The sequence below is a fragment of the Pteropus medius genome, unplaced genomic scaffold (assembly GCF_902729225.1).
Source record: "Pteropus medius unplaced genomic scaffold, Ma_sr-lr_union100, whole genome shotgun sequence".
Lineage (NCBI taxonomy): Eukaryota > Metazoa > Chordata > Mammalia > Chiroptera > Pteropodidae > Pteropus > Pteropus medius.
Genome location: NW_024342473.1, coordinates 6,543,592 through 6,563,265, shown reverse-complemented (window position 1 = coordinate 6,563,265; position 19,674 = coordinate 6,543,592). Strand labels below are relative to the sequence as shown.

General features: G+C 36.3%; 1 protein-coding gene and 1 pseudogene across 2 annotated transcripts; one reads left to right on the top strand and one right to left on the bottom strand.

Annotated features, from left to right (window-relative positions):
• Nucleotides 1–330: 330 nt before the first annotated feature.
• GMFB (glia maturation factor beta) lies at nucleotides 331–14,100 on the bottom strand. Of its 2 annotated transcripts, none has more exons than XM_039865090.1 (7): nucleotides 13,949–14,100; nucleotides 10,140–10,236; nucleotides 8,752–8,801; nucleotides 8,015–8,064; nucleotides 7,264–7,349; nucleotides 6,195–6,268; nucleotides 331–4,049 (listed from the first exon to the last, which is right to left on the bottom strand). In XM_039865090.1, exons 1-7 carry the CDS (start codon nucleotides 13,949–13,951, stop codon nucleotides 3,978–3,980), a joined length of 432 nt encoding a protein of 143 aa, XP_039721024.1. In that variant the 5' UTR covers nucleotides 13,952–14,100; the 3' UTR covers nucleotides 331–3,977. The 2 variants fall into 2 exon arrangements, with proteins under 2 accessions (XP_039721024.1, XP_039721025.1); XM_039865091.1 differs by having other exon boundaries at nucleotides 7,264–7,346.
• LOC120604714 (uncharacterized) lies at nucleotides 7,771–7,889 on the top strand (annotated as a pseudogene).
• Nucleotides 14,101–19,674: the final 5,574 nt, after the last annotated feature.

The following is a 19,674-nucleotide window of genomic DNA, read 5'->3' as shown; positions in this document are numbered from 1 at the left end:
AAGAACCTTTGATTTCTTAGGACATACAGAGCCTCTAATGTCTACTTTTTCCTTTGAGAGCAAGGGTTCATTATTTGACATAATGTCTTCTTTCTGCTGCTATAAACTAATAATCTTAGCCTCGGACCAAGTGTTGGAAATTATTATAATCTCATTCTATTCTCCCTCCCCCAGTCCCACATTGTCAAGTGATTCCCATTTATTTTGCCTATCAGTTTTTCCAGATAAACTGCTGAATCTGTGTGGCTCACACAAATGCCACAATTAAGCCAGACAAGTAGTAACTCCAATGGGGAGAGGAGGTGAGTAAAAAATGAAAAGCTAAAAGTGTTTTCATGTTAACATTTTATTTAAACCAGTACAAGCACCATGCTTAACAGAAGACTGTCCAAAATAAACATGCAATATGAACTAGCAGAGACTGAAACCACAGCTTAAGAAGTTGTGCCAGCTGTTGATTTTGTTAAATGATGACAGGGAACTGTTAAAATTCACAAGACTGACCATTCATGTTTCAAGCCTCCTGAATGAGATTATATTGGACCATCAAAATCAGTGGGAACTGCCCTGGCATGTTAATGACCTCAAACAATATTCAAGTAATTATATGAATATGAACTATATTCCAAAAAGCAAGAAAACATAGTTTCTATCACAACCTTAATGTAGTTGTTTTAAATATTACAGGAATATGATCACTGATTTGAAATGTTATATGGCGCTACAGGAAACAAATTTCTCAAGAATATTCAACTTGGGACCACTGGTGTTAAGCGGCCCACAAGGTTTACATTCTTCCAGAAATACAGGATACGATTTGTCCAGAAATGTTTGAGACAGTTCTTCACATAAGCTGGAAAGGCTCAAATTCTGTAGATTCCAGTATCATGTCTATTGAACAAATAGGGAAAGCAACTGTACTAAGAACATTTGAATTGACAGAATATGAGTTACTCTCTACTTCCACCAAATATCAGCATTTAACTCTTATGAAAATATCTGTTCATCACTAGTCCACATTACGGATTAATGACATTATTCGGATTTTAAAGTAGTCCAAACATTTTTTTTAAGTACACCTTCCTTACTAACTATATGGGTGGGGAATAAAGACAGCCAAATTTAATTTGGCAATAAACTCCTCCTACTGGAAATATTTAGTTAAAGTGTCAGACCAGGATACATTTTATGGCTACATTTGACTCCTGAAAATAGGAGATAAAAAGGGAGAGAAAAGTGCTGACAGACATTTTGCTATAAAGATTATTTAGTAATGACAAAAAATTTCACAATACCCTCTTAAACAAGAGTTTAACTGTACTAGACATTTAGTAAACTTTTTAGAAATAGACAATTTGAACATTTATTTTAGAAGTCAGTTAAACAAAAAGTCAATCAACTTTTTTTTCCTGACATAATTGCTTCAATACCAGAACAAAATGAATAGTTTTCAAAACTCTGACATTTTGGAATTTCAGCATAGTAACCTGAGAACAATTTCTTCATATGTCATTTACGTTGCCACAAAAACCATACTAAAAACATGCTGTGATTACTAGTTGGTTCTATTTTGACAACATTAGATGCTATGCAGAATTTATGCAAGGCCAACAATTTTAAAACTAATGCTGATTTAGGAGACCAGGAAGGAGGTTCCCAGGGAAAAAAAAAAAAATTGCTGCCAAAAAAGAAAGATTAAGATTTAGGACTGAATAGGAATGGTTGTACCAGAAAGTGATGGAATATACAAACTGGAATTATGAAATCTGGAGTTGCTATTTGAGAGAAGGCAAAAAAAGAAATCGAATAAGAAATGTACTTGAAAAGAATGATGCGAAATTTGGTTAGATGGAAGGGAAATTCATATAAAAGTCTGAGAACACTTTAGAGCATGGGATTTGTACATCTCCCTATAGGTCAGAGGGAGTGAAAAAATGTTCTACTGATCCCTTAACCTCAATCTATTGTCTTGCAAAATGCATGTCACTGATAAGAAGCAGACAAGCTCAAAAAAAAACAAGATTTATCACACACAGTTCTTTGCCCTTTAGAAAACAGGGAAACTAAGAATTCTGTGTATGGAGGTCAATCAATATTATCTGACATTATGGAGGACTTTAAAAAAAAAAACACTAAAATGCGCAAGACAAAATAAGGAACCTCATTAAAAAATATATTCTTGCAGCACTAGTTTCTCTTATGGCTGCGGACCAGGTGAAACAAAATCTCATTTCCTTCATTCAAAACATTAAAAGCACTCTCCATTCACTTGGATTACATTTGCATTTCTGCAGAACCATAAGCGTTATTCTGCAATATCAAAATAGCTATTCAAAGAATTCTTAAACTTCCTGGGTGAAGTTTTCCTTCTCTCTTACTCTCTTTCTGGAAATTAGAATAAAGGATCCTTCCCATTCATTAATCAAAACAAATAACCACTCTAGCACTTCCTCATCTCCAACTAACTTCCTATTGCTTCCTGTTTCTAGATTATTGAAGCCAAATGTTACCAGGAACAGAAGATGCTCTATTCAATATTGTGAAAATTCCAACTACCTTTACCTTTTGTTAAAGTTGGCACAGAAACCTCAAAAAACAAAATGTCAAAGAACATATAAATGGAAAAATGCCAACATAAAAAAATGCCTTTGCTAGTTTTGAAAGGACTAAGCTATTCTTAATATAAGAATTTACTCACGAAATTTGGTTAATCTTTTAGAGTTTCAAGACCTTTTGTCAAATTAACGTTAGACAGTTACTTATGTTTGTTTTTAAAGTATACTATATATTAGAATCCTTGCTTTATGCCAAGGATGCCATCATCTAACAAGACAGGTGTCCAATTTAGAATACCTTCCAAAATCTAGGATATAGGATGAAATTTCTATTGATGTGTTAATGTTATTAACTATGGCCAATGTTTTAAGATAAGTAATTTTTTTCCTATGGCACAAAACTAATCACAAATATGCCCCAGATTAGAACTCTCAACTGCCATATAGTCACAAATATAAGCGGATAACTGGAATTTTAAAAATATGAAGTTGGTTTTATCACAAATGTCAGATACACACATTAGAAAATTGTTTTATTTGGACCCTTTACAAAAGTATTAATTTCACCAAATCTGGAATACTGGCAGTGTAAAAGTCTTAAACTAATTTTAAAGCTAACAAATCAAAGGCACAGTATAAACACATTTAAAATAACTAGTTTTCACAGGACAACATTAAGAGATGCTTTATAATAAAGTGTTAATAACCTAGATTCGAAATTATCTCGAAATAACATAACCAGGAATGAAGCCCTTGATTAGTTACAATCCAACAATTCCTAAGATGCTATTTTCCATAAGAATAGTCATAACTATTATAAAATCTAACTCCCAGACCTTAAGAATGCACAACTGATGAACAAAGTTTTTGGACTTGATTAAAAAGATATAAGAAACCAAAGGAGGGATAGAATTGATGAAAAATATACTTGTAATGCAGGTTTTACTATAGTAAATTATTATTCATGGCTCAAAATTGGGTCACTCAAGTCTTTTACCCCAAATTAACTTAAAAGATTCAACAAATGATAATATGCTATTTTCATATATAAGCTAATATCCAGTATTTGTCAAAAGGAGGCAACTGTTGTCTATCATAATCTAATATCCACTTTCCAATGGTGTCTGTAAATAGTAACAAATTCTGAACCATAATTTATAGAAATTAGTCACAGGACTGCAAAAAGTCCCCGGAGAGTAGTCCACCTAACAATTACAAATATAAGGAAACACTTTACAAAGTTTCATTACTATGAAGATGAGATCTTCTTTGTTCAAACTTTGAACAAACAAAGAATTTTTCTTTACTGCAGGAAACAAATTGTAAGTAACAGTGCATTTTTAGGCATAAATAAGTATTTATGTCTGGTTCCAGTATGGTCAGGTTAATACATAAAATACTTTAGAAACATAAAACTTCACATTAGTGGAAAAATCCAAGTTTTTCACGTAACCATTCTTCAGTTAGATCTTCAGTATTTCTGATTTCAAATACCTTAAGAAAAAAAACTTAGGTTATATTCTGGTACTCTCAAAATAAAAATCAACCACGTTACATATTTGAGTATTAAATACCAAATTCTTCTTCCTTTTCATATTGATCATGACCTAATCTGTGTAAATTAGATATACCATTTTGGAGGCACTTTACCTTTTTTAAATTTTAAGTATTCAGTTACCAAAGTTTAGCAATTAAGATGGCAATAAAACCAATGTTCTCTTAAAAGTGAAAATCTACAAATATTCTAAAAGAGAAATTCTGTAAATCCCACCCACTAAAAGAAACAATCCAAGTAAATCAACCTAGTTGGTTAGGAGCTAGAATAACATATGCTAGTCTTCCGTAACTGGAGGAAGTACTTGCTGTATATTGTTTTGATAAAGATAGAGTAGAGGGCTAGCCCCAAATCTCCAGTAAGAATCTGAAAACACACAGGCTCAGAAAGTATAGTGGCTATACAGCAGAAAGGATAATATTCGAGGTCAGACGTGAGTTTGAATCCTAGTACTGTCATATATTATTATGCAACCCTGGGCAAGTCATTCATCCTCTGAACCTGTTTTCCCATCTATAGGAATACTACCATCAACCTTACACAGTTGTGAGGATTCAATGGGATTATTTGTAAAAGTAATCTGCAAATTGCCCTGCCTTAATTCCAGCACTTTAGGTCACATTCAGCATTAGACTAGACTTGAAGCTCATTCTTAACCACCCAATCCCTTAGAGCACCTCCAGGGAATTCCTATGGTACAAATGAGGAAAAGTAGTGTCTATAAGTTGATGGTATCAGTGACAATCATATGGGCTAAAGGGAAAAAGCAGAGGGCACTTAAAGACGTCCCCTGGGTTGATGATTAAGCACCCGAGGGGAAAACACTGATGCTGTCCTTAAAACCTGAAAGGAAATATTATTTAATACCATGTCAGAGATATTCTATTTCAAAATCTTAAATGTGCATACTTTTTCAACTCAAACTAATATGTGTAAGTTAAATAAGGTTTAAAAGCAAGAACCCCTCTTACATTTAACCTTCAAAAATGCCATAAACAATGGAGACATGTTAAATCATAAAGCAAGTGTCTCATATAAAACATAATGTTCTACCTTAATAAAGCTAATAATAAGTATTCTTGCTTAGATTCTTGTTAAGAATTTACATTTAGATTTGAAAGCACTATAGTTAACTGCATAATATAGAATTCCTGCACAGAATTTAGTTCATTCAGCCTAAAGGTAAAGGTAAAGGGCTAATGGTAAAGGGCTCAGAGAAGCTTCAATGCTGACTTTTCCTATCAGAAATTATATTATGGAAGATGAAGAACTCTCAATACATGAATAGTTACAGTGGCTTTTCTAAAGCTGCCAACATTTTTAATGTGATTTCTTCTAATTATAATCAACTTATAATTCCCATTCAGAAAACACACTTTTGGTTAAAGACTTCTATAATTCTATTTCCAACTAATAAAAAGCTTTGACTAATTTACCGCTCTATTCCAAATAATGTTCACCTACATAAAAAGTACTTAACTCTTCAAATTATTTTAGCTATTTCTCTGTATAGTAGTCCCCTCTTATCTTCAGGGGATATATTCCAAGATCCCCGGTGGATGCCTGAAACTTCGGATAGTATGGAACCCTATATATACTATGTTTTTTACTATACATACGTATCTTTTCACTTAAAACAAACACTTCAGACTTCTCTTTGGCATATCCGAATTGCCAGCATCACTACTCTTGTGTTCTAGGGCCATTATTAAGTAAAATACAAGCACTGAACACAAGCACTGTGATACTTCGACAGTGATCTCAAAATTGAGACAGCTACTAGGTGACTAACAGGCGGGCAGCGTACATAGCCTAGGTATGTATATGCTGTATACATATATGCTGGACAAAGGATGATTCATGCACTGGGTAGGACTGAGAGTTCATCACACTACTCAGAACGGTGTGTGATATAAAACTTATGAATTGTTATTTCTGGAATTTTCCATTTATTATATTCGGATCGTGGTTCAATACAGGTAAGTGAAACCATGGAAAGCGAAACCGCAGGTAAGGGCCGGGGGGACTACCTGTATACTAAGGGAAAATAATGTTTCAACAAGCAAGTCAAATATAAATACCACCTTGGTTAGTTCAGCTGTTTGAACTAGCTTATTCTTACTCCCAGCATACATCATCTGTTGTTCAGGCTTACATCCTAGAAAAGAGACATTTGTGTAGAAATGAGACTTAGATTTTGAAAATGTAAAGGGTTTCCATTGTTTACTTTTAAAAAATGACACTTTTAGGATTTCCTATGCGTTCAAGTTTATAAAAAACTTCAGTCTACATGTGTAGGGGTTGTATTTTGAGAATCTTACCATTATATACTGCCTGTACAAAGAGACACAGATAAATTACAAATAAACAAGCTCAGGGCAGCAAAAAATGAGACTAGACCTCTGTAGATCTTAACTTTTAGAGCCCTGCAAACACTTGAAAACTTTTCAGGATTTTCCTAATTTTGACTTTAAATATTAAAATCAATTTTATGGATGCCTAACACAGATAAAGTTTTGGGAGGATGGTGGATCAGTGGGGCTGGGAGATCTGCCCTGATAAAAAGTGAGTCTGATTACCATATTAAGTTAAAAATATATTGCAGTATATTTTAAGTGCTAAGTAAATGACATAAATGATAAAGGTTAGAGAAGAGTTCACTGAGTAGAAACTTTACGGTGGGCTTCAACAGTTGTGGTAGGGGGAGTTCTGGTGATACAAACCATTTTAATATCCAATGTAAGGTACTCAGACTATTCTCATGATTATTGGCATATCACAGGTAACTACTACTTTAACGATAAACACAAATATATATCATGATTTTACACAGAGCTCACATACTTATTAAAAACTTAAAATATAGGAGAAAATGTACTTTTATTTTAAAATTTCATTACATTTCAAGTTCTTTAAAATGTGTATATGATCGGGCATAATGATGAGATTTCTAGGAATTTATCCCAAGAAAATAAGCAAGTTTTATAGTAACTTATTTCTAGGAATGCATTTACACTTGTGTGTGCACACACACACTTAGGTTTATTCAACAATTTTCATCTTTAAAACAAGCGTAAAATTTGTCTAGTATAAAAAATGGTTTTATTATTTGGCTCAGAAACAAATATGCACTATTTAAAGAAATTCACTTACCAACAGGACTGGAGAAAATAAAACACAGAGGATATGAAACTCTTCCATCATCATGTTGATATTTATAACTATACACAATGAAGGTTTTTCTCAAGTTAAAGAAACTAAAATTACTGCTCTATTTGAGACAAGTACCTACCAGCAAAGGTCTGAAACACATGCCTGTGGGGCTAGTGAGTGGTAAATTTCTGACCTACCCATTTAGGTCACACCTTCATTATTCATTCTTTCCACAAATTTATAAATGGGCCCCAAAGATAAGTTATAAAATCAAATATCTCTCAAAAATAAACTTACTAAAAGTATGGATTTAATCTGGATTTCTTTTTACCTTTCTCATTTTTATTATAAACACATAACAATGAAACTTTTTAAAAGGAAATAATGTATCCCACTAATACAATTTTTCATTTTTCTTAGTCCAATATGTGCATACATATTTTAATTTGGTTGTGATCATGGAATACAAGAAAATTTTGTAAAATATGTGTCTTTTAAAAGATGAATGTCTATGCCCATGCCACCCTGAATGTGCCTGATCTCGTCTGATCTCGAAAGCTAAGCTGGGTCGGGCCTGGTTAGAACTTGGATGGGAGATCACCTAGGAATACTAGGTACTGTAGGCATTAAAATTTAAACAAACAAACAAACTAAATAAATAAATAAATAAATAAAGATGAATAAATAAACTTCATAAATTCTGACCACTAAGGAAAACAAATCTTTTTAAAGCACACTAAGAAAAGGATATCGAGGTTGTCGTTCGGGTAGTTCATCTTTAAGTTCGTCTGGTGATATGCCCTGGCACCATAAAGAAAAAGAACTTTTAAACATTTGTTTACTCATATCTTTAAGAGATATACCAAGCACCCATTCTACTAATAGGGATAAATTCATAACCATATACCACAACATAAAACTTTACTTTACTAAATTATACACAAACTGAGGTTACAAAACCCTCAATCTAATGAAAGCCCATTCTATCCCACTCAGTTTAGTTCCGTTTATTAACTAAACATGGAGCTGAGAGGCACAGTAGTCTATGTATGTTCCAATTGTCAAGAAATACCAAGATAAGCCAACCCCTCAGAACAAAGAGTATCTGACTTAGGGAGGAAAAAGTTCCTTTCTTTTCATTCTAAATTAGTTACTTCATTTGACAAACTAAATATTTAAGTTATAGAATTTTAGTATTTAATACTGGCCAAGCAATTTAAGAGCAAGTTATAAAATTGACTCAATATTTACTGGACAGACAGCCCTACCTTCTACCACTTATTACACTGGATTTCATTATCGTTTTAAAGAAGGTGATTAAATTAGCAGGATAATATATTACGCAATAGATAGCACTTGCTTTTCATGCATAATGAGCATGTATTTAAAGGTTCAGAACTAATTTTACAAGTATCTGTAATTAATATATAGCATCTTCGGGGCAATAATTGCTTAAGTATAAAACTGTATTTAGCTGACCAAACAAACCTCAAGCTCTTCATCCAGTACCACCAGGCGTTTATCCTTATCAATCTTCACTAAAATAAAAACATAGTATGAGTAAACGGTGAGTCTAATGTAACCTCAACCTACCCAACCCACAGAGTCTCAGCCCTTTTTCTGGCACTTAAAATTAAAACATTGAAAAACAGAAGCATAAAACTCATTTGCAGTTTTAGTTCAGGTCTTTCAGCTAACTTTGCTTTCAAGTAAAAGCCTATACCCACAATTCGCAGCACCTAATTTGCTTATTTAGAACATAAAGTTCAACTCCTTAGATTTACTGTGTATTTGGAGAACTTTGTAACTCAAATTCAACTTCCTAGATAATAAGATCTGAAAGAGAAACTGTGATTGAGATTGGTCTAATATAACATGGTTAGAGATGCAAGGGAAAAGTGGACCAGGGGTCAAGATAGAACAACTGCCAGATTCCCAGCTTCTCCAGACTTAGGATTTCATGGTGCAGTTTGCGTATTCTAAGAAAGTGATAGCTATAAATATATGTAACATAATCCAAAGCCAAATTAAAATATATTTAGATAATCTATGTCTCTCTTCTTTTCTATCACTCTGAAAAGTTGGCCATTTCTGGTTGTGCACTAATTTCATAGTAAGTCCTCAAATAGTTTTACCTTTTGTGGCAAAATGGCACTGACACACATTTTCACTTTTAAGAACTGTAGTCCTACGTTGTAGTATCTATTTGTAACAAGACCAGAATTCATGACAGATTGTCACCACCTCATTGATTCACATCTGCCAGATCCATCTCTGTTAAGTACAGTCCACAGACTTTTATATTTTCACCCCCTCATCCTTCCTTTTATCTTTCTAAGTCACTACCCACATATTAAATATTAACTAAGAATATTCAAAAAAAATCTGCAGAACATCAGATACAGCACATAGTAGGAGAGGTAATATTCAAATCATTCTTTACATTGTCAGAAGTCAGTGTCACTTAAACATACTCTCCATGAAACTAGAGTTTGAGTCTAGAATTGAAATAAGGCCCCAAATCATTTTGAATACAATGGTGAACTTTATCATTTTAAGTGTAGGCAAAAGTTCCTGTTTGAGGATGAATAGCCAGACTATTTTTAGTCCCCTGAGAAGTTGGATAGGTCACTACAAATGACCAACTGACCGAGATCAACTCCTCCAGCACTATATAGGCAGCTGACGGGGGGAGGTAGGACATGCTACCTCTGTTCTGTGATATTAGCTGTCACTTATTTTTAAAAGTGATCTAAAAGGGGAGTGGGAATTAAAACAAGAAGTAAATTACTTTCTAAAGGTTCAGTTTATTCAATGTAGCTATAAGATAAAAACAAACTAACACCAAGTAACTGAGGAAATCACTTTTAGCTTACTTATAATGGCAGCATTGTTCGTTTCTTTGCGAAAACGAAACTTTCTCAGTTTTTCCACTAAATCTTCAGCAACATCACAAACCACCAAAGACTCACTCTAGAAAAGAAAAAAATCACATATAAAATGCCATGACTTCAATACACGTGTATGTTAAAGTTATAAAACCCAATACCTTTATAAAGGTATAGTGACATCTACAAATGTCACAATTATGTGAAAAGATTAACGTGAAACACATAAACACTTCAAGAACTTTTAAAACTAACGACCTTTGTAACTACACGTTACACACATTTGTTCATCATATATATATATATATATATATATATATATATATATATAGGGTACAGTTTAACTTCCTCTTTGGCTAATAAGTATCTCAAAGAACTAGACGCATAATAATGTGCAAATTTATCAGAACTGGAGAGAAAGGGAAGAATGTGGGAAAAGTCTAGGTTCACTGTCTGCTGTTATAAAGTAAATATTTTTGCGCTATACAGGAAGAAGGGAATAACCATCTTATTGTATTTAGAATTAATAAAACCGTGATTCATTTTTGGGTCTCACAACTACGAAAAATATACAAATAAACAAAAGTATAAAAAATAAACAAAGACCAATAATATTTATATCTTAAAGAACTAAGATGATTTTAAAAAGGAGCATTTAACAATTATGAAAGCAAAACCATTTTAAACAAATATAAAAACTAAAAGAAACTTCTACAAATTATGAAAAATTAGAGACTCTTCTCCAGAAACCTGGCAAGAAAATGATCAGAAGCATTCTTCATTGGTGCCAATGTGTTAATGATTGTGAACACAAGGATGGAAATCTTTCTTCTCATTTTTTAACATGTACAACTTCGAACGCATAAAAGTGGAGGAGTATAGTGAAACCCTATGCACCTATCACTCAGCTTCAACCATTATCAACATATAGCCAATTTTATTTCATCTAACACCCTCAACACTGCCCCACTGTCACACAGCAAAGATCAGAAATAATTCCAACGGTAAATATTTTGTATCTATCATTAAAAGGACAGTATGTGCTATTAAAAATATACAAACAATAACATTATCTCACCTAAAAAAAAAAAAAACCCAATAATTCCAGTCTCAAATATTCAGATAAAGTTCAAATTTCCCTGTTTTAAAATATATTTTACATTGATTTAATTGAGTCAGGTTCCAAACAAGGTTCACATACTTTGGTCTCTTTTCATATATATGTCCCCCCACCTCCATCTTCAAGAAAATTAGAATAGTTCTGAGACCAATGCTAAATACATATGTCTCATTATAGCCCAAAAGGATTAAGGCTTCCAATTATGAGTTAAAATAAATATTTAACAAAAGCCTGCTTTTCTAATCCTGTGTTGGGTAAATGAAAGCATGTTAAAGCAAGAAGTGATTATCAATTTTAAACTGTGCATTAAATTCAGAACACTGGTAATATGTAAGGTGTGATATACCACAGGATATGCTATTATACGGTTAGAAAGTACATCCCATCCATAAGTACAATCCAATATATAAGGCTTCTATAGAAGTCACATCTGTCCATCCATTTAGTTTTCAGAGAAAGAGATGTTAAGTCATATGAATCTTCCTGACGGTAGTATTCAACCCTAGTCTATTTTTTTCTTTACCTTCCAAGAAAGATTTAAAAGTCAGAAAACTATAATTTCTATTCTCTCTTCAACCAAAGGTAGAACCCATTAGTGGGATGAATAAATATTTAGATTTTTGTTTAGGTAAAGACCAATTTATCACGAAAATTTTATCTTCCAGTTGATACCAGAACTGTTTGTGCAATACTGACATTCTAAGGATCAGAAACCGAGAAAAAAAATGCTGTGATTTAATTTATATAGGTATTTTTTTGCATTTTCATTCCTCCCAATACCATAATAAGGCCAAAATTGCCTTCCTGCAAGAAAAAGGACCAAGGCTCAGCCAATCCTAATGGCTAGAAGCATTTAAGAATGAGTATAATGCCCTGAAATAACTTTATATGATAAATTTTAACACATAGTTAAGTGGAGAGTTGAGCTCAAGTGTGCATTTATTGGTTTATCCACACAGTAAACATTTAATGAGTATCAGCACCGTGATAAATGCTAGGGATACAATCATATAAAATATAGTTGTATCATATAACATTTCAGTCAACAACAGACTGTTGTTGTATAATAGTCTCATGAGATTATAATGGAGCTGAAAAGTACCCATAGCCTAGTGACCTCTGAGCTGTAGTGCAATGTATTAGTCACGTGTTTGTGGTATACTGGTGTAAACAAACCTACTGCACTGTCAGTCATATATAAGTAAAGCACATACAGTTATCTACAGTACATATTTGATAGTGATAACAAAGTTACTAATTTATGTATTTACTAAACTTTTTATCATTACTTTATAGTATATTCTTTCTGCTTACAAAAAAAGTCTTCTGTAAAACAGTATGCTTGTGCAATCCTGACATTCTAAGAATCAGAAAACAAGTGGAAAAAAACATGCTGTGATTTACACACCTTTCTTGCATCTCTCGATTGCATCATTTTTTCTTATGCTTGATTTAATCTCATGTTATTTTATAAATTTAGTGTAGCCTAAGTGTGCAGTGTTTATAAAGTCTGCAATAATGTACAGTAGTGTCCTAGGCCTTCACTCACCACTCACTCACTGATTCACCCAGAGTAACTTCCGTAAACTCCCACAAGCTCCATTCACGGTAGATGTCCTATACAGATGTACTATTTTTACCTTTTATATCATATTTTTACTATGCCTTTTCTGTGTTTAGATACACAAATATTTACCACTGTGTTACAACTGCCTACAGTATTCAGTACAAAAAGGAGAATGTGGTCAACAAACCAGAATGCAGCTAAAAAGATCAGGAAAGATAAGAATTGAAGAATCCTTCGAATTTAGTGACCATAACAAGATCTGTTGGATGTAGGTGGGCTGCAAAATGAGTGGGAGGTCAGAAATATGATAGTGGGGGGAGGGGGGTTGTTTGTTTCTAATTAAAGGAGCATTTTTAAAAGCCGATAGAAAAGATCCAGAGGTTCCTCTGGGGTAACGGACTTAATTTTCCACTTATTTTTGCGCGTAGAGGTCCAACTCCTAAGAGAACAGAAGCTAGAACCCCTAGACCCGGCAAAATTAAAGCTTCTGAAATTCCAAAGCTTTAATTCCAAGCGCCAAAACCTTATGTCAAAAGGTTTCCAACCGCTAAGATCGAAGAAAGCAAGGATAGGAGAAATCTTAAAAGCAGGCCGGGGGAAGGAGGAGACAAGCTAAGGCGAGGCCGAGAGAAAGAAATCAGAATTTAAGCGAACTCTCCTGGCAAAGGCCGCCAGGCGGAAGGTGCTCGGCGCCTGCCAGGTTCCTGGCAGAGAAATCGGGTTCTAGGGAGACCTCCGCTGGGCCAGACCCCCGGCACCTCCAACCTTTGAGCTCAGGAGCTGGAACCTTTTATCCAGCAGGACCCGGCGAGGGTGGCCCACCCCTGCTGGCCGGACCTTAGTCCCTGAACCCGCTTTGGGGAAGAAGGGGGTGTCGACACCGGGCCAGGCTGGAGGATGCTGGCCTTAGGCAGGGCGGCAGCAGCGGCGGCTGAGGGGGAGGGAGAGACAGAGGGCAAGTCTCTGGCTGTAGGTACCAGCCAGCAGCCAACGCGGAAGCGGCCGCCGACCCACCCGGGTGGCTGCCCGCTGAGACCGGCTCCGGCAAACAGGAAAGCCCAGCTGCCTGGCCCAGCCCTCTGGCCCCCACCCTCCCTGGAGGCAACTCACCATTTTCCTTCCGGCCGTCAGCAGTCGCTCCCTTTCCCTCGGGCCCCTTTAAGAATGGCACCGCGGCCGCCTCCCTTCCACCTCCGGCGCTTGGCAGAGCCACCCCCACGGATCAACGCGACCGTGGCGGGACTACACGTGACCGCGGACGGTAGGAGGCGCGGCTCAAACTTAGGCGGAACGCGGGCGTCTGTGTACTCCTGTGCCTTCTAAAAGAGGATGCTGTGTCTGACTGGGAGTGGGCAACTGTACCAAAATGTGCTCTTAAAATTCAAGATCCAGTAGAATTTTCTGTATCAAGTTTCTCAACTTGAGCAATATTGACATTTGGAGTCCAGTAATTCTTTGTTGTGGGTGGACTGTGCTGTGCAGTCCACAGAGTGTTTAGGAGCTTCCCTGGCCTCTACCAGCTAGATGCCAGCAGATCCTCCCCAGCTGTGAACCAAAAATGTGACCGGACAGTGTCAAAAGTTGTCAGGAGGCAGGGGTGGGAAATCACCCCAAGTTGAGACCAACTGTCATTGATAAATGTTCTAAGCGTTGGGCCACAGACTAAGAACCATACTAATCACTAGCGTCCACTTAGTTGCAGCAGGCATCAGGTAGTCCTGCAACTTAGTGTACATAGATGACAGAAGCCCAATATCTAAGACCATGAAAACTTTTTACCAGAGGGACTGGAAGTTCATTGGGTTCAAAGGGTTAGGTTCTGCTTAGGTACTATAAGATTTTTCACAATTCCTGTCATCTATGGGATCATACTCAAATTGCAGATTCATTCAATTCTGTTGTGCAGCAACTGCCTCAAAGTTTGAAACTCAAAGTTATAAAGCTTATTCCTATTGATGTCCCAAAACGGACATAAATTTGCCCTTCCAGGAAATAATATGGGATATAGTAAGGCCATATAAAATAAACGAAAGGGTTGGTGACACCAAAAAAATACATATTGGGGATAATTTTTGAAAACATATTAATAATTTTTGCATTTCTCTTACGAACGTCTCTCTTTGGATGGCCAGAAGTATCTATGAGCCTCAGAAGAGAGAGAGGACTGTAATGTTGGGAATGCAACAGAAAAAAAGCAGCTTTTCACTACCAAATAGGAGTTTTGAGTCCCAAGACAGTAGTCTTGAAAAAACTAGACATTACTGAGAGAAAGGGTTAAAAAATTTTTAAAGCTCCATTAACATTCCAAAATCCAGACTTTGGCAAAATTAAAACTGGCATTTAGTACAAACCATTTGGTACAGAAAAGGGAGGCTGTATGACATAAAGAAAGCACCTGCTGAGCAGGAAGGAAGGAAAGCCTTTTTGTTCTGGTCTTGTGAGGAGCTCGATGGAGACCAGGCTTAAGTAAGTGCAACAGGCAGTCATGCACAAACCGCTCTAGCTGACATCTCAGAATGGGGGGCAGGAGAGGGATTGTATTAAAATAGATGTGATATTGGAGAACCTGAAGAGTTAGGAATTGGTAGTCTACTCCTCTAAAAAGGAGAGGACTTGCATTTGCATTTGGCTCTGCACTCCCTTGAACATGACTCAGGTACAATAGTGTTCAATGGCAGAGGTGGCCTATTTTGGTATCCTAAGATAACTGCTGGTTCTCAGTGGCCTGCAGGTGAAATGTAGGAGAATCTACATGTTCATACATTCTGTGAGGAAATAAAATTGGAGATGGCGAACAGTATGGTGAACCAGTGGAGCTAAGAGGTCATAGTGCATGAGGGCTTTACAATCAGAGGTAAATGGCTAGAACCCTGGATCTCAGGAGTGGTTGCCAGCTGGTGCCACAAAAGGCCAGATGAAATCTGCTTTATCTTACTGAGGACTCATAGCATTGTGCAGAGCTGAGGCCTCATTTTTCCAACGCTACCATGAGATCATGTGAATACCAAGTACCTATGGTGTCCCTAAGATACCATTTTAGGAAGAAGCAAGAGAAGAGGGAGGAGTGAGAAGAGAGACTAAGAATTTTCCTGAAAGAGACCAGCTACCCAAAGGGGCAGTTAAACTTGAAGAAACTAGGATAGCTTTAATTGACAAATTTAAGCTCCTGTTGTCCACTTTTTCTCTTTCGACTAATCAATGGGGGTGAAGATTCAGGAGCAAAACTATATCAGTTATAGATAATAAAGAAGAGCCATTTTATTTGTCTGAGAGTTATGCAGATTTTAGCCTAATATGGAGACTGTGCTGCTATGTTATGGAGAATTCCCTCCCTCCTTTCTTTCCTCCCTCCCTTCCTTTCTACTTTCCATAAACTTCTGTTGAGCCGCTACAAGACATATGTTAGGTATTGTTGGCACATACATCAATTAGGTGTCATTCTTGCACTCAGCGAGCCGGTGACTTAGTAAGATAGACTAATAAGCAAATGCTTTCACCAGGGGCAGAGGGACTCCATATAGATCCACACTGGGTGCTATGAAGCTTCTTTTTCCAGGATGCCTTCCTGAACACTTTCTCTCTAAGGGTTGGAAAGTGTTCAGGAAGGCTTCCTGGAAAAAGAAGCTTCAGAGCTGAGTCTTCAAGATAACCAGAAGTTTGCCAGGAGAAGGAGGAGGAAAGAAGAGCTCTTCAGGCAAAGAGAAGAACATATGCACATAGCTGTGATGATTAATTTTATGTGTCAACTTGACTTCTCCATCAGGTGCTCAAATTAAATAGCATTTCAGAGTGTGTCTGTGATGGTGTTTCTGGATGAGATTAACATTGAATTGGTGCACTTGGCAAAATAGATTGCCCTCCCCAGTGTGGGTGGGCATCGTCCAATCGGACAAGGGCCTGAACTGAACAAAAGGCAGAGGAAGGAAGAATTTGCCTCCCCCCATTTTTCTCTTCCTGCCTACTTGAGCTGGAACATTGGTCTTCTCCTATCCTTGGACTGGGATTTACACTATTGACTCTCTGGTTCTCAACCATTTAGAGCTGAACTGAGATGGCATCACTACTTTCCTTGATCTCCATTTGTAGATGGCAGACTGTGAGACTTCTCAGCCTCTATAACCATGTGAGCCAATTCCTCATAATCATTCAATTGATCAATCTCTCTCATACGATAACTCTATATCTCTCTCCCCACTCTTTTTCTGGAAACCCTAATACAATGGCCAGTTTTGAGATCTGCAAATAGCTTATTTCACTGATTTAATATTCAGTACTCCCAACTCACCACATTTTAACTTCTCCAAAATCAGGATGCACCTAACTATCCATGGCATCTCATAATTTTGTTGATGAAGTTTAAAGCACCCTAAATTGAATGAAATTTATGGTTTGGGGTCCCTCATTTGCATGGGTCCTTTCCAAAGGCCTTATGTGTAATTTGTATTTATTATTTTCACCCTCTTAGAATGGGTCCCCCAAACGGTATGAGCTTCAGGCCTCACATACCTGCATCCATCTCTAATGTATTTTAGAAGACTGGCGCTTCAGTAGGTCTATGATTGGAGATTATAAGGGATGAGGGAGAGGGGAACAAGGAAGAGGAACAGGGATAAGTAGTGACAGACTGGAGACTTGGGATCTAATTTCGGTGAATAACAGCTACATCCATTCATCAGGTGGAAGAAGCCAGAAACTTCAATTCCTGCCTCTCTCTCATGCCCCATGTCCAATCCATTATCACGTCCTGTGTACTTATCCTATAATAGAGATTCCTAGTTCACTTTCAAACTCTGTTTTCTCCTTTTATAAGTAATAGAACCCTCTAGTTTTAGTTGGACCATGGTCACTCTGAACGAAGACTATTTTCCTGCCTCTTTTCCAGTTAAATGTGGACATGAGGCTGAGTTTTGGCAAATGGAATGCGTGCTGTATCCTTGGTTTTTCTTTTTATATACGGATACCAGTCCTATTGGGTTAGCAAATGACTTCACCTAAAGGCCTCATCTCCAAATACAGACACATTGGGGATTAGAGCTTCAACATATGAATTTTGGGGGACATAATTCAGTCCATTACACTCCCCTTCTTCAATCATATACATTCTCATTGCTCTTAGGGTAAAGTCGAGTACTTAAAATGGCAAGATTCCCGTATAATCCGGACGCTACCTGTCTCTCCATTTTCATCTCATAGCATGCTTTTGTTCACTCTCCATGTTTTAGTCACACTGGCCTTTCATTTTCTCTGGTACGCTATGATTGCTCCCATCTCAGAGCCTTTGCACATGCTGTAGCTTCTATCCTAAATGTTTTTCTCCCTTATGTCTCTTTGCCTGATAAATCTCTATCACCTCTCAGTTCAATCATCTGTTCTTCAGGGAAGCCTTCCCTGGTCTTCTTTATATTTCCCCATTCCTTCATTATATACTCATAGCTCCATGTACCTGTTTTTACTAGCACTTATTATAATTTTGCCTTTATATTTTGTTCAAGATTTTTTGGCTAATGTTTGTCTTTTCCATTAGTTGATAAACTCCAGGAGAAGAGAGATATATGTCATTTTTGGCTTATTATTGTATCCCTAATGCCTTCTACAGTGTCTAGAACATATCTGACACTCAAGAAAGTCTCTGAATAAGTGAAAGGTAAATGGGTGTTGGGTCATGTAGAAGTGGGTATGCCAAATAAGAAACTTGGGACTTGATCCTCAAGCATACATAGCATAGCAATCAAGGATTTTCGGTGGTGGCGTGAAATAATTCGTCAGTGTAAATTAGGTTGAGTCTCAGTTTTCCCCAGTGCTGATTTGGGATCTGGCTTTCATGGCCTGGTTAGTGAATTATACTTGTTCATCTGTTTTCCATCTTCCAATATGTTATGGCTATTATTTTCTTTCCTGTTCTTGTTTTTGTTGATTTTTAAAATTCCTTTATTGTAGTTTTAGTGGAGTTTTGGGAGAGAGTAAAATTATAGGCATGTTTAATATACTACTTTAACTTGGGACTCCTACACCTTTGTTTTCATTATGAAAATTATTTATTGTTTATTGCAATAAAACTGCCTTTCGCACTGACCAAGATTTTTAAGTGACACTATCAAACGATGGCAAAACTGAGGATGAGAGAGTGGGATTGTAAATTGGTACATTTCTGGAGAGCAGTGTTTCTCCAAAGGCTTAACATGTACATACTTTTGAATTAAAAGTTTCACCTCTAGGAATTTATCCCAAAGAAATGACTTAGTTTAAGAATGTTCATTGCAGTATTATTTACAATTTAAAAAACTGTCCAACAATTGAGGGCTGATTAAATAAGCTATATACTTTCACAAATCATATATGTAATCCTTAAAAATTATGTTGGTTCAAGCTTCTCACATAGCATTACTGCAAAGAATATGCAAGACATAGTTATTTGCCAAGGGATATGTGAAGCCATTGAACAAATTTAGCTCATCATCCTGCAGCACTAATTTATTGGTGATTTAGGAGTGTGAAGGGACCACTAGTTAGCCATCCCAAGGTCCTTTGTCCCTTTTTTCCTCGGTAAAACCCCCCGATTTGTAGCAGGTATATAGCTGCTCAGAATAAAAGACTACATTTCCCTGTCTCTGTGGTGGCTAAGTGTAGTTTTAGAGCTAAAGGCAAACCTATATTGTCAGTGGAAGTGTTGTGAGCGACTTCCAGGGAGGCTAAGTTGACAGAGTTAACTGAGCAGGAATGAAGAGAAAGGAGTGACTATTTCGCTTTCTTGTACTTAAAAGCTTCTGCTCGGTTAAAAAAAAAAAGTATGTATATGTATACATATACACATATATACACACACAGGATACATATTT

Excerpts from the sequence above, each read along its gene's own strand:
- GMFB (XM_039865090.1), bottom strand. Across the intron at positions 8,065-8,751 it reads TACTGGATGAAGAGCTTGAG|GGCATATCACCAGACGAACT; the intron begins GTTTGTTTGGTC and ends TTATGGTGCCAG. Across the intron at positions 7,350-8,014 it reads CTACCCGAACGACAACCTCG|AACCTTCATTGTGTATAGTT; the intron begins ATATCCTTTTCT and ends TAACTTGAGAAA.